The sequence below is a fragment of the Rhinoderma darwinii genome, unplaced genomic scaffold, assembly GCF_050947455.1.
Source record: "Rhinoderma darwinii isolate aRhiDar2 unplaced genomic scaffold, aRhiDar2.hap1 Scaffold_128, whole genome shotgun sequence".
Taxonomy (NCBI): Eukaryota; Metazoa; Chordata; class Amphibia; order Anura; family Rhinodermatidae; genus Rhinoderma; species Rhinoderma darwinii.
Window position 1 is genome coordinate 249,676 of NW_027461960.1, and position 13,144 is coordinate 262,819.

Here is a 13,144-nt window from a genome sequence, read left to right on the forward strand (position 1 = left end):
GGCGTATATATATGGCGCATGTCAGGAAGGGTTTAAAAACCCTAACAACAACTTCACCCCTGCGGCAGGTATAGAATAGTTGGCAAGGGTAAACTCAGAAGTTGTAGTCATATTGCAGTTATTGCCATGATTTTCACTGAAGCACTGCCCACCTACAGCATTTTGCAGCAATTTACCACCCAAATCAGTCAGGTCATGGGAATAATCACAGCAGCAGGGAAGAAATGTGCTGATCTTATGAAAGAGTGACTTCAATGGCCAAAAAGCAATTGAATTGTGCTTAAAGTTGGATGATATTAGCCGACTGGTGACAATGTCAGCGTAGCCAGTAGATTGCTGGAAATGTGTGCGCTGCTGTATAAGTGGTGACATAACCTACTCTATTAGGGTGATGGAGACACGGTCTGCTCTGATATAAGTCCATTTTCAGTAAAAAAATGTATATCCACTATCAAAAGTCATATCCGATACTATTTGTAAAATCCAATAAAAAGTCCATATCCAGTAAAAAAAAAATGTCATGTTTGTCTAATGTCCATATCCAGTATAAATATGTGTTTGCCCCTGTGGCTCACTAGGTGCGACTCTCTGAGATCTTCCTTCTTCTCACCAGGTTCTTTAGGTGTCAAATACTGGAATAGAATATCCTCATTAGCGCTCCTATTAGGCCAAGACTGGAGAAAGTCTAAAATCTTTAAAGAGAACCTTTCACCTGCCCATACATGTGAATATGAGTGCAGAAGGTAATAGGCAGGGCTGCACAAACCTTCTCTTACTTTACGTTTTTTTTTCTATCCTCCTCCGTTATTTAGATATCGGTGCCGTTATATTTGGCGCCCAATATGTAAACAACCCCCTGAACAGTCAATGGGGTGTGTTACTTATTACTGTGATACTGTCCAATCAGCTATGGACAGTGTCACAGCGGCTTCCCCCATTGTTTGACAAAAGCCGCCGCCACGTAGCAGAAGTTGAGACGAAGAATGTGAATTCTTCTGCTTCTGTGATGTGGCGGTGGGAGTATTGTCGGCAGCGACTTCGTAGCTTTGCGCACATGCGTGCGAGCACGCACTTTCTCACTCATCAGTTCTAGGCAGACAAGGACGACTTGACTTTGTGATCTCGCTGCCGATGATACTCCTGCGATTATTGGCATGATTTTCACTAAAGCGCTGCCCAACTGCGGCATTTTGCTGCAATTGTTGAAGAAAACACCGAAAAAAATTATAATATGACTGCAATGTGTGAACACACCCGAATCAGTCAGGTCATGGGGATAATCACAGCAGCAGGGGAGAAATGTACTGATCTTGTGAAAGAGTAAATTCAATGGCCAAAAGCAAACTAAGATAAATAATTAGACACACAAATTGAATTGTGCTTAAAGTTGGATGTTATTAGCCGACTGGTGACAATGTCAGCGTAGCCAGTAGACTGTTGGAAATGCGTCGCTACTGGTGTGATGGTGACATAGCCGCTTTATTGGTGTGATGGATGCACAGTTTGCTCTGCTGGTGGTATTATAACACAGTCTGCTCTGCTGGTGGAGGGTTGGCTTAGATTGCTCTGCTGGTGGTGATGACCCAAATCATAGTTGAAATTCCATATTCAGTAAAAAGTCATATCCAGTAGTATAAGTCATATCCAGTAGTATAAGTCATATCCAGTAGTATAAGTCATATCCGAGTGTAATTGTCAAATCCGGTAAAAAGTCCATATCTAGTAAATCTTGTCATGTCCATATAAAATCCATGTCCGGTAGTAATAGTCATTTGCCTCTGTGGCTCACTAGGTGCGATTCTCTGAGATCTTCTTCTTCCAACCAGGTTTTTTAGTTGTTAAATCCTGTAGGTTGAACATCCTCGATGGCGCTCCTGTTATGCCGAGACTGGAGACAGAAGAGAAAAGAGTATGAGGTGAAGAGCTCGTATCTGCTTTCACATGCTTGGCACATACACAATCCATATGTGGGATATTACTTTTATACCCGAACCTATCACTGTCTTGCATAACCCCCCCCCCCACCCACACAATTCTGATAAAGAAAAAAGGGAGAGCACTTTGCAGTTTGTTTAATGTCCCATGGCAAGTCTCTTAAAATGTGGCCCCTCCTAGTAACTACCATATTTATATATGAATACAGTGCCACATAGTACCTGGACAGAGAGTGCTGCACAGTGCCCAGATTAAATAGGAAACAACTGACCAGATAGTGCCCATCAAGTCCACACACTGCAGCTAGTACATAAAGTGCCAAGTTAGGGCTATGTCTTCTATTTTGCCAAAACATAGTGCCTCATAAAGCCAAACAGTACCCACACAGTGTCATACTTGCTTACACAGTTCAAAATACTGCCCAAACTGCCATACTGTGCCCACATAATTATGCAATGCCTATGTAGCACCGTAATGGGCCCAAATGGTGCCACCATCATACCAGTATCAACAGTGTTATACTAGCCTACATAATCAAACCTTGCCCGCATAGTGGAAAACCGTTCCGAGATGCCATACTTATTCACATATTCTGATAGTGCCCAAATAGCGCCAAACAATGCCCACTCTGTGGAAAAGGCAAGGGGACACCCGGGACAACATTAAAATCTAGGACTGCATAGATGGGATCTCATACTGCGAAACATGATGGCACAAGGCCCAAATTCATACATTAATATAACAGAATTAAAGACACCAGACAAAATATGTGGATAAAAAAGGCCGCAATGTTTTTATTAAGGGTTACCAAAAGATATTGATACTTGAATCAATAAGATAAATACTTGAACCAAATAAATAATTAAAACCATTATAATTTAAAAATCACAATAATAATAATAAACCAGTTTAAAACTCAATCCACCCAGCAATAGCTGGAAGACAAAAACCCCACCAATAAGACATTGCGACAAGCAGAAATGAAATAAAGGGAGGGAGAGTGGGGACCCTGGTCCTAGGAAATCTGGAACTGACAGAAACAGCGGGAAAGCTGGGTTTTTTAAAGCAAAATCTTCCCGCCTTCAGACTGAACGGCCAATCAGCGACAAAGTCCAGGTGCTGGGCAGAAGAATAGAAGCTTCCAAGAATCTCCCCAGTAATTAGACAACCAATCAGCGACAGTAACCTGGTGCTGGGCAGAATATCAGAATCTTCTGGAAAAGGTAGGTAAGTACCAACTGCAAGTTATAAGGGAAAAGAAGGGGGGGGGGCACCAAACCACCTAACAAAAATATAATAATTAAATGAACCAGCAATAAATTCGTAAAACAAATCTTTTTGTCATAAATTCAATATAAGTGTGACTGCTACCTCTGCACCCCCTATTGCTACGACCCTGTCTATTCACTAGAGCTAGGACTATTTCTTGACCAATGTTCAGCAATAATGTGTTGTACCTCTCTTCTGCAGATGGTGTTGTCTTCTTCCTATATTCAAACAGGTTCCTCATTGGTTCCAGTTTGGTGTGGGAAAGTACTGTCCAGAATATCCTGTGCAGCTCCTTCTCTATAGACTCCAGCTTTTTACGCTTCAGAGTCACCCAAGCCACTTTGACACTGAAGCTGTATAAACACTGCAAAGAAACAAACACACCCGATGTAAGAAATAAGGAAAGCGCCAGCGCCTTGTCCCCAGCAGAACGTGACGACCTCAGTTCAACATATCTTAGAATATAAATTCAATGCCGTTACCTCAAAGAATCTGCGGAGCCTCCTTGTAGCTGATGCTTTGCTCCTGGAACACGAAGACAGGAAAAATACAATGAGCTCTGAGTTTTGAGGTATGACCAGAAACATGTGTGACCCATAGCAACACTGCAAGGGGCAGAGCGCCCATGAGGACATTACGGCAGCCAGTGACAGCATGACATTGACAGATACAGGCACATAAATACAGACACACAGGCACATAATTACACAGACAGGAACATATACAAATTCATTAAAGGCACAAATATACAAGCACAAAGATACATTCACATTCAGACCCATATACACCCACACAGGCACATATATACACTGTACGGATAATGTAGTATATGTTACCTGCAGTCCTATGTAATACTACAGATAACACAGTGATAACTCTCTGAGTACAGATAATGTAGTATAGGTTACCTGCAGTCCTATGTAATACCACCGATAACACAGTAATAACTCTCTGAATACAGATAATGTAGTAGATGTTACTTGCAGTCCTATGTAACACAACAGATAACACAGTAATAACTCTCTGAGTACAGATAATGTAGTAGATGTTAACTGCAGTCCTATGTAACACCACAGATAACACACTCTGATAACTATACCCACACATATATAAAAACACACAGAGGCATACATATATACACACCAACAGAAACATATATACACATACTGGAACATATACACACACAAACACAGAGACACATATACACACATAGACAATTACCATCTCTCCTTGCTGACAGGCTGTAATGTCCGTGGCTGCGGGCTGTCAGCTCCAGTCCCCTCCTGACAGCCGCAGCCACAAGTCAGCAAGCGCTGGCCCCAGCCTCCTCCTCAGGAGACGCCAGTGCTCGCATTCACTCACCTCAGCCGGATCCCGTAGAGTGCACACGCACGCTCGTGCCCGCTCTTAAAGGGGCAGCGTGCGCACCGGACCTTTTGACGAACTTTAACCCGTGGGTACCCTGGACTATAAGAGGGGTCCAGCCCCCTGCTTCGATGCCTGAGCGCTGTTGTTGTTCCCCAGTTTGTCTATGTGATGGCCTCCTAGTGTGTTACCTTTTCCTGTACCTGTTCCAGTTCCTGTACTTGTTCCTGTTCCTGTCCCTAGCATTTCAAACCACCCTGGTCGAGCACTGTGCTGTGCCAAAGTCGTGTTGTGCTGTATCCATGTCTGACCTGCTTCACCTCGCCTGACGTCTGACACTGCTGCCTATTCCTAGCCGAGCCTGCCTTGCTGCTGTCTGAGCTGCCACAGGTACCTATACGAACTATAGACATTCACCTGCACTCTGTAGGCCAGCTGCCTTACCGCCTAGGAGGTACGGCCCAGTAAGTCCACAGACCCTTCGTGACACAGACTCACAGGCTTCTTGCAGGATGGGCTGTGGGCGGAGCTTCCTCCTCTGCTCTTGTTTCCTTCATGTGTAAGGAGGAGCAGAGGATAGAGCAGAGGCAGAACCCAGTGGCGCCCCCTGCATGCTGGGACGGTGTAGCACCCTGTGCATTTGCACAGGTTGCACACCCCTAAGGCCGGCCCTGATTACAGGCCATCATAATTGGCAGCCTGTGTTTTATGGGTAAATGTAACAAATTTGAAATTCTTCACAGCTGTGCAAGATTTTTTTTATTGGGTCCCGGTACTCCCCCCCCCCCCTCTTGTATAGGGAACAGTTCTGATATTAACATTATTACTATTCTATAGTCTAATCATTAGAGTGTCTTCACACAGTGCTGTTTTGCATAGTTTTTTTGCCAGGTGGCCGAAAAATGTGTTTTTTGTCCACGCAGTAAGAAAACGTAGCAAAACCGCACTGTGTGAATATATTCCTAAATGGCAAAACATAAGACACCACATTTTGAATAAATTCTCAAAAGATAACATACTTTTCAAATGCCATGTGGTGCTGCTCCTTTATTTCTTGTCCAATATTAAGGGCAGAGTATCTGACAGTGAGATGTCTCAGTGCTGCTTCCGATCTCTTCTCCAGATCTGACTTCTCTGCCAGTTTTTCTGGAGGTCTCCGCCTCCGAGAAACACAAACAAGCAGCATTGTAAGAAAAGCCTTTATAGAGGGGGTGAGGATCCATCCCAGCATTATGGATAATAGGATCTCTTCCCCTTTTTTTTTTGGTGACATTTTCAAATAATTCAGCTCTACATGACCAGATTTTTGGGATAAGTTCACACGTAGAAGATTTCTGCAGCAAATCTGCTGACAATTGTAGGGAAATCTGCAGTGGCAAATCCGCACCAAATCATGTGGATCTCCCTGCTGTGGGTGTCCAATGCTACTACAATTACTTCCCCTGGCGCTCCCTTGGCAACGCTTTTCTGCCGGTCTTTGTAGACCCTCCTTCCAGAGTTGTCACATGTGACTGCCGCAGCCTGTGATTGGCTGCAGCAGTTACGTGTCGTCACGACACGTCATCGCTAGAGGCCGGATGTACACAGACCAACGGGGACAGGAAAGCATTACTACAGGAGATGAAAATATATAATTTTTTAACATATTGAACTATCTAAACTTGCACATTTTGCTGCGAATCCACAGGTAATCCACAGCAACATGTGCAACACTAGGATTTACTTGCGAATTTCTTCTTCCCCATTGAATTTAATCGGGTAAACAGCAACAAACATGTGCACTTCCACAGCAGAAGTTGACATGCTGCACATTTATAAATAAGCATCGAAAATCAATTTCTGTGCAGAAAATTTCAGCAGCATGTAGATCAGATTTCTAAAAAATCTCATCTACTTTGCTGCTAATGCAAATCCGGACAGAAAATCTTCAACAACCTGTTACTTGTGAACGTGACAAACACTTACGGCAGTAGAGATTTTGGCCTTTTGTCTTGTGATTGTTTCATTAGAAAACAATACATGTAATAATTCACAGCCACTAGGAAATCATCAAGTTCCTTGGATCTAAATAAAAATTAAAATAGTTGATGTAAGACACTAAATATGAAGAACCTAATTTTTGAGAACCAGTGATGACAGAAAGAGGAGGTTTTGTCCATAGTAACCAATCAGGATGGTCTTTGGTATGGGAAGTCAGATGTCGCCCCTCTACAACAGTCAGTCAACCATCGGTCACTGCAGATTTCACCGTCAACCCTAAATCAGAATTACAACAATTGTTTCTGTCCCATTACCGCCCCTCACCAGCCATACAGTCCAAGGAACAGTGGAAAAGTTATCTGGGGGTTCTGTACACACACTTCTTATTCTGAGTGGATAAAGCTGAGGTGGGAATGTCTCGGGTAGCCCATACACCAAGTAATAATATGAAGAGAACCCTAAAACAAGACTCCACCTCATATTCTTGGATCTTTTATGTCACTGATGAGATCTGTTGAGCAAGTTATGGCTAAAAATATAGTAGAGTGAAATTTTAGACGAGTGTTCCAACAGACACTCACTGCGGGAATTTATCCAGATCCAGATCATATATATATATATATATATATATATATATATATATATCGGAGAGAAGTAAGAGACACATACATTGCTAGTAAGCTCAAAAATACTCCTCTGAGGTTTATTGCCAAAAACAATTACAATAATATCTTTCAAAAGGGGAATAGGCTTGATTTCAACCAATCCTTCATAAAAGGAAGCAGGGCAGGGGATGGTATAAAATAATAAACTATCAGTTACTCAACCACTGAAGTAACATTCCCTCCGGCACTATGGTCCTGTTCTCGACCGCTCCAGTCCCAGAAGCTCCTGCAGCAGTCACATGCTGTTCATCGTTCATGTGCAGCTGCAGCCAATCATTTGCCTCAGCCTTTACTAATGAGCAGCACGTGACTGCTGCAGGAGCTTCCCGGATTAAAGCGGTGAAGAACAGGACCTCAGTGCTGGAGCGGGGGGGGGGCACTGTAGAGGTTGAATACCTGCTAGTTTATTATTTTATACCATTGCCTGCCCTACTGTATTTTAAATACTCCCGGATAACTATTCTAAGGTTCTCAGGATCGCTGATCCAGGGGTGGACTTACTTTTTGTGACCTGTGTAGCTGCACAGGGGCCGAGTAGGTAAGAGGGCCTAGTAGCCATATAAAAAAAAATCGAAGAACAAGGGGCCCAAATATTGTTCCTGCACAGGAGCCCTCTGCTGTTTGTGTCCGCCCTGCACTGATCTATAGGTCAATGGGAATAGAATATTTTGCCAGTTTTGTAGAAGCGACATACCCGAAGACGGAGGCAAAATCACATGTGAAACACAGACGTTCCTGTTCTTCCATCAAGGTTAAAGCCATTCCTGGAAGAGAATGGACAAGTAAGATGGATCTGCTGTTTACCCAGTTAATTGATAGAAAATTAATGGGTCTTTTACGGGTTTCAGGGAAATACACTTGTCCCCTCAACAAAGTCTTGATGGAACAGACACATGGTGCATAAGTCACATGGATAATACTCACTCTTGACGTCTTTCAGATTCTCCAGTTCAGGTTTCCTCTTCAATGGAAGGGTCTTTTCAGGAGATTTATCTCCTGGTCCCCATCTAACGTAAGAGTATAATAGTAAAATAATCTCTTACTGTCTCTTTAAGACTAAGTGAATTATACATAGAATGTGATTTCTCAGCTATAACACATATACACTTTTACAAGCTGCAGTATCTGATGTTACAACTCCTAATAATCCAATGTAGATTTCTGTTTGTTGCATTTATGTATGACTGTACTCAAATTACCTGCCCGACGGGGTCTCCTCAAGTGGGACTGACTTTCCCGTCATCAGGGTCTGCTTGGGGCCCATTAATTTGCTGCTGCTGCTGCTGCTGCTATTGCTGCTGAGGGGGGGCAGCTTGCTCAACTGCACATTGCTGTACCTAAAGTAACAGTATAAGAGAAGAGTTTTACAGGTATTTATAAGAGACTATATAAGCATCACCTAGATGTGGTGGTGGCGTGACACAGGGTAAGTAGGGGACTGGGTCCCAGCGGTGGGATTGGGGATCCCACCAATCTTAATCTGGCCCTGAAAAGAACCCTGAATAACCCTTGTGGTGACATTCTGCAGCTTAAAATACTTGTCCAGTATTATGTAACTAAAGCTGAATATGTTTAGGATTGCCTAAACTGTTACATCCCATCAGTTGTGTGAGTAGCACTAGTGTCAGACTAGGCTTAAAGGGGGTTTCCAGTCCCATAAAATGAATGGCCTATTCTCAGTATAGGCCATCAATATGTGATCTGTCAGGGTCCGACTCCCGGCACCCCCACCGATCAGCCGTTTTGAAGGCGCCGCAGGGCCCACTGCTCGTACTGTGAATCGGTGGAGGTGCCAGGTGTCGGATCCCTACGGATCACATATTGATGGCCTATCCTGAGGATAGTCCATCAATTTAAACCCCTTTAAGCCCTCTGAATGTAACAAGAAAGAACGTGTAAATTTTTGTTAAGGGCCTTCTACATGGGCAGATAATCGGCTGAACGAACGATCATTGCCGTGTGTAAAAATGGCAACGATCAGCTAACAAACCAGCAAACGCTTGTTGTTGTTGGCTGATCGCATCTTTTATGCAGTCAAAAGAATCATCATTTGTTGGCAGCACATCTTCCTGTGGAAACAAGGGATGTGCTGCCGACAAAATGGAAACTGTATGGGGATGAAGTATTGTATATTGTATCAACGCTTGTTCATACCACACGATGTTTGATTTATTTAAATGTTTTAAAAGAGCGCAGATCAACATATTATTATCAGTGCTTGTAGCCGGCAGGAAATCTGCCCGTGTAAAAGGACCTTTACTCCGCTAATCCAACTGCAGTATCTGATGATACATCTAATAATCCGCTGTAGATTTCTGTTTGTTGCATTTATGTATGACGACCTTATGTAACTACCTGTCTGACGGTTTCTCCTGAAGCCGGACTGACTTCACCGTCATCAGGGTCTCCTTGGAGCCCATGAATTTGCTGCTGCTGAGGGGGGGCATCTTTTTCATCTGCACATTGCTGTACCTAAAGTAATAGTATAAGAGAAGAGTTTTACAGGTATTTATAAGAGACTATATAAGCATCTGATGTAAGCGTTTATTGCTAGAACAGACCTATATGAACTCTGAAGTGTCTTTAAGAGTCTCGACCTGCAGACTGAGGACTATAGGCTGCCTTGTCATCCTGGTCAAGAGTACCGGCATTTTAAGTGCCCCTGACATGTCTGCTAGGGGTCATAAATGGTTAACCTAGGGAGCACTAGTGACTTATTATCTTGGAGAATAATTCCCACCATAAATGTATTGATGAAGGATGCCGGACCCTCATTACAGATTAAAGGAACTTTCTTGTACTTTCTGCCAGTGACATGTAATAAATGACATCTAATAGAAAAGTGAAATTCCTGTAATATAAAGATCATCCATACTGAGAAACCGGGACATTCCCAAGCCAACCAAGCAAATAACAAGTACCATTAACCCCTTTCCTCCACAGCCACTTCTCATTTTTTCCATTTTTGTTTTTTCCTCCCCAATTTCGAAAAGCCATAAGTTTTTGATTTTCCTATCGATATAGCCGTATTAGGGCTTGTTTTTTGCGGGACGAATTGTAGGTTTTTAGGCACCATTTATTATACGATATGATGTACTGGGAAACTGGAAAAAAACGTCTTTGTGGAGTAGAAAGGGGGAAAAAAAAGACCTGTGATTCCTCCATTGCTTTTTGGGTTTCATGTTTACAGCGTTCTCCATGCAGTAAAATTGACATCTTAAATTTATTCTGCAGGTCAGTACGATTACGGCAAAACCAAAATGATATAGTTGTTTTTAAGTTTTACTGCTTTTAAAAAACCAAAACGTAATTGTTAAAAATAAAAAAAAATTGTGTCACCATATTTTGAGAGCCATAACGTTTTTATCTTTCCGTCAATTGAGCAGCTAAGGCTATGTTCACACGGAGTATTTTGGGGGAGGAATATCTGCCTCAAAATTCCGTTTGGAACTTTGAGGCAGATATTCCTCTCCCTGCACGCCGATTTTTGCGGCGATTATCGCGCCGTTCTTCGCCCGCGGCCATTGAGCGCCGCGGGCATAAAACAGCGAGAAATACGCTTTCTCCTGCCTCCCATTGAAGTCAATGGGAGGTCAGAGGCGGAAGCGCCCGAAGATAGGGCATGTCGCTTCTTTTTCCCGCGAGGCAGTTTTACTGCTCGCGGGAAAAAGACGCCGACGCCTCCCATTGAAATCAATCGGAGGCGTTCTCGGGCCGTTTTTGCCGAGTTTTGCGACGCGGTTTCCGCGTCAAAAAACTTTGCAAAATACCCCGTGTGAACATAGCCTAAAAGGGCATGTTTTTTTGCAGGATGAGCTCCAGTTTTTGTTGGTACATAAAACCTTTTGATCAGTTTTTATTTCAATTTTTGTGGGAGATGAGATGAACAAAAAGCAGCGATTCAGTCGTTTTTGTTTTCTTGTTTTACTGCGTTCACGGTGCAGGTTAAATACTTTTACAGACGCAGCGATACCGGTTATATTAATTTTTTTTACATTGCTTTTGGAGGAAAATTGGTAAAGGGAAGTTTTTTAAACTCTTAATTTTTTTTATGTATATAAGAAAACCTTTATTTAACTTTTTTGTATTGGTCCCCCTAGAGGGCTTGAACCAGTGATGTTTGGATCGCGTCCATGATATACTGCAATGTTACTGTATTGCAGCACATTATGTTCTTTTCAGGCTCGTATTTATAGGAAAACAAAAATGTCAGGTCTTGGGGCCTTCATTAGGCCCATAGGCTGATATAACAATCATTAGCACCCCGCTTTTTCATCAAGAGGGGGCAAAAAGAAATCGGAGGGGACGCCCCCTTATTCTAATGGCTTAGATGTAGCGGTTGCTATTGACCCTGGCATCTAAGGGGTTAAGCGAGCGGGATCCTGTTAGTTACTGTAAAGATTTGGGTGTAACATACAGCCATCACGCTCATTTTATGAAGTGTGCTCAGCTCGTGAGCCTGCAATACACCACCCCACCTGGCCTCCATTATAAATATACGGTGGAAGTTGGGAAGGGGTTAAAGGGGAGCTCCATCTTTGAAGACACTTTAGCTGAGACATAAATTAGAAAATTGCCTCAAAGCAAATACCTAATATAAACCTATTAACTGAATAAAAATAATAGAGAATGAGAGCTAATAATCTTTATTGAATCTTTCTACTGTCTGAAACAGAAATCCTGGAGACTGTGGAGTCTGTTCTTACCTTGAGAACTCAAGTGCCTTTTTCTCATCGTTCCAGAGAAATCCTTCCGGACAAAGTTTTCTTATCTGAAGATAAAATGAAGTTTGAACTTAAGATCTAGTCTCAGACTAAAAATCTATTTACTTGAGGGGAACCAATAATGAGGTTAGGAAGTGAAAGGGTTAAAACTAGACAATACTTGATATAATGGTAAGGAGTATAAAGTATGGTGGATCAGTGCTCAGCACTATTGCCTTACAGCACGTGTTCGTAGGAACAATTACAAGAAACATCTGCCGATGCAATCTTCATAGTTTTGCTACGGCTAATACATTTTCTGAAATAATGTAGAAATTGTGGTATAGATGAGGGTATACATGGAGCAAATTACATCATTTCCCCTGGATTTCATGTATTACAGGGGGTGGGGCTGGAGGATTAGGTTATTTACCTTCTCCATGGTTTTGGAATAGATAAGACTGAGGAAATCACATGGAATCTTATCTTAAGAAGTCTGTTGCCAAGCAACTAGTCTATAGTGACATTCAGTGGGCGGAGCAACGGAACTGTATGTGGGTGGGGCACAGCAATCTAAACTGTAGCTATAAGTAGTGACAGGCAATGTGGGCGTGGCAAAGCATAGTAGTGCCCACAATAAACTCATGACGGGGCATACATGGAAAATATAGGACCCCAGAACACAACACTAAATGGCCTCACAAAAATCAGTTGTGTTGGTGGAGCCGGGATGTATACTAAAACATTAATCTTATTTCTAAATATTACAGTGTTACACACCCCAGAAGGACAGGCATTGCCCATGTTGTTCCACATCCACAGTTCCTTTACCTCTAGTAATATAACAACAGTAAGCATGTAGTATATATAATATATACTGCTGGATTCATGATGTGTAAACATTGCTGCCCTTATACTATGCAGACTGCTCCAATGATGTCATATACAGTAAGGATCGCCCATGCTAAACCCTAGAGACTCCATTACTCCTAATCCCAAAATAAAAAAAACATACACAGCATATCATCATAAAACATTTTTGTGGCTTATGCCAACTTTATTGACCAAAATTTAATATACAACAAAGGGGAGCCCAATATCATCACTGCACTGCACTCCAGGAGCCGGGACCCACGTGCCCCTGGCACCCCACCTCTTAATGCGGGCAAGTCCGCCTACCGTGGCCAGCCCTGTCTGCCTGCCACAGTAACCCCGCCTAGGGAGCCG

The 13,144-nt window shown here is 42.7% G+C and overlaps 1 protein-coding gene across 2 annotated transcripts; it reads right to left on the reverse strand.

Annotated features, from left to right (window-relative positions):
• Window positions 1–1,375: 1,375 nt before the first annotated feature.
• Window positions 1,376–12,454, reverse strand: LOC142699091 (protein phosphatase 1 regulatory subunit 36-like). Of its 2 annotated transcripts, XM_075847995.1 has the most exons (11): window positions 12,351–12,453; window positions 11,921–11,985; window positions 9,570–9,686; window positions 8,414–8,551; window positions 8,139–8,221; window positions 7,909–7,978; window positions 6,535–6,633; window positions 5,589–5,729; window positions 3,687–3,729; window positions 3,393–3,568; window positions 1,376–1,888 (listed from the first exon to the last, which is right to left on the reverse strand). In XM_075847995.1, exons 1-11 carry the CDS (start codon window positions 12,357–12,359, stop codon window positions 1,789–1,791), a joined length of 1,041 nt encoding a protein of 346 aa, XP_075704110.1. In that variant the 5' UTR covers window positions 12,360–12,453; the 3' UTR covers window positions 1,376–1,788. The 2 variants fall into 2 exon arrangements, with proteins under 2 accessions (XP_075704110.1, XP_075704111.1); XM_075847996.1 differs by lacking the exon at window positions 5,589–5,729 and having other exon boundaries at window positions 12,351–12,454.
• Window positions 12,455–13,144: the final 690 nt, after the last annotated feature.

Bases quoted from the DNA above. Each gene is read 5' to 3' on its own strand.
- LOC142699091 (XM_075847995.1), bottom strand. The intron at 9,687-11,920 runs GTAAGAACAGAC...CTATTACTTTAG, and splicing joins AAGGCACTTGAGTTCTCAAG to GTACAGCAATGTGCAGATGA. The intron at 5,730-6,534 runs GTAAGTGTTTGT...TGTTTCTCGGAG, and splicing joins AGGCCAAAATCTCTACTGCC to GCGGAGACCTCCAGAAAAAC.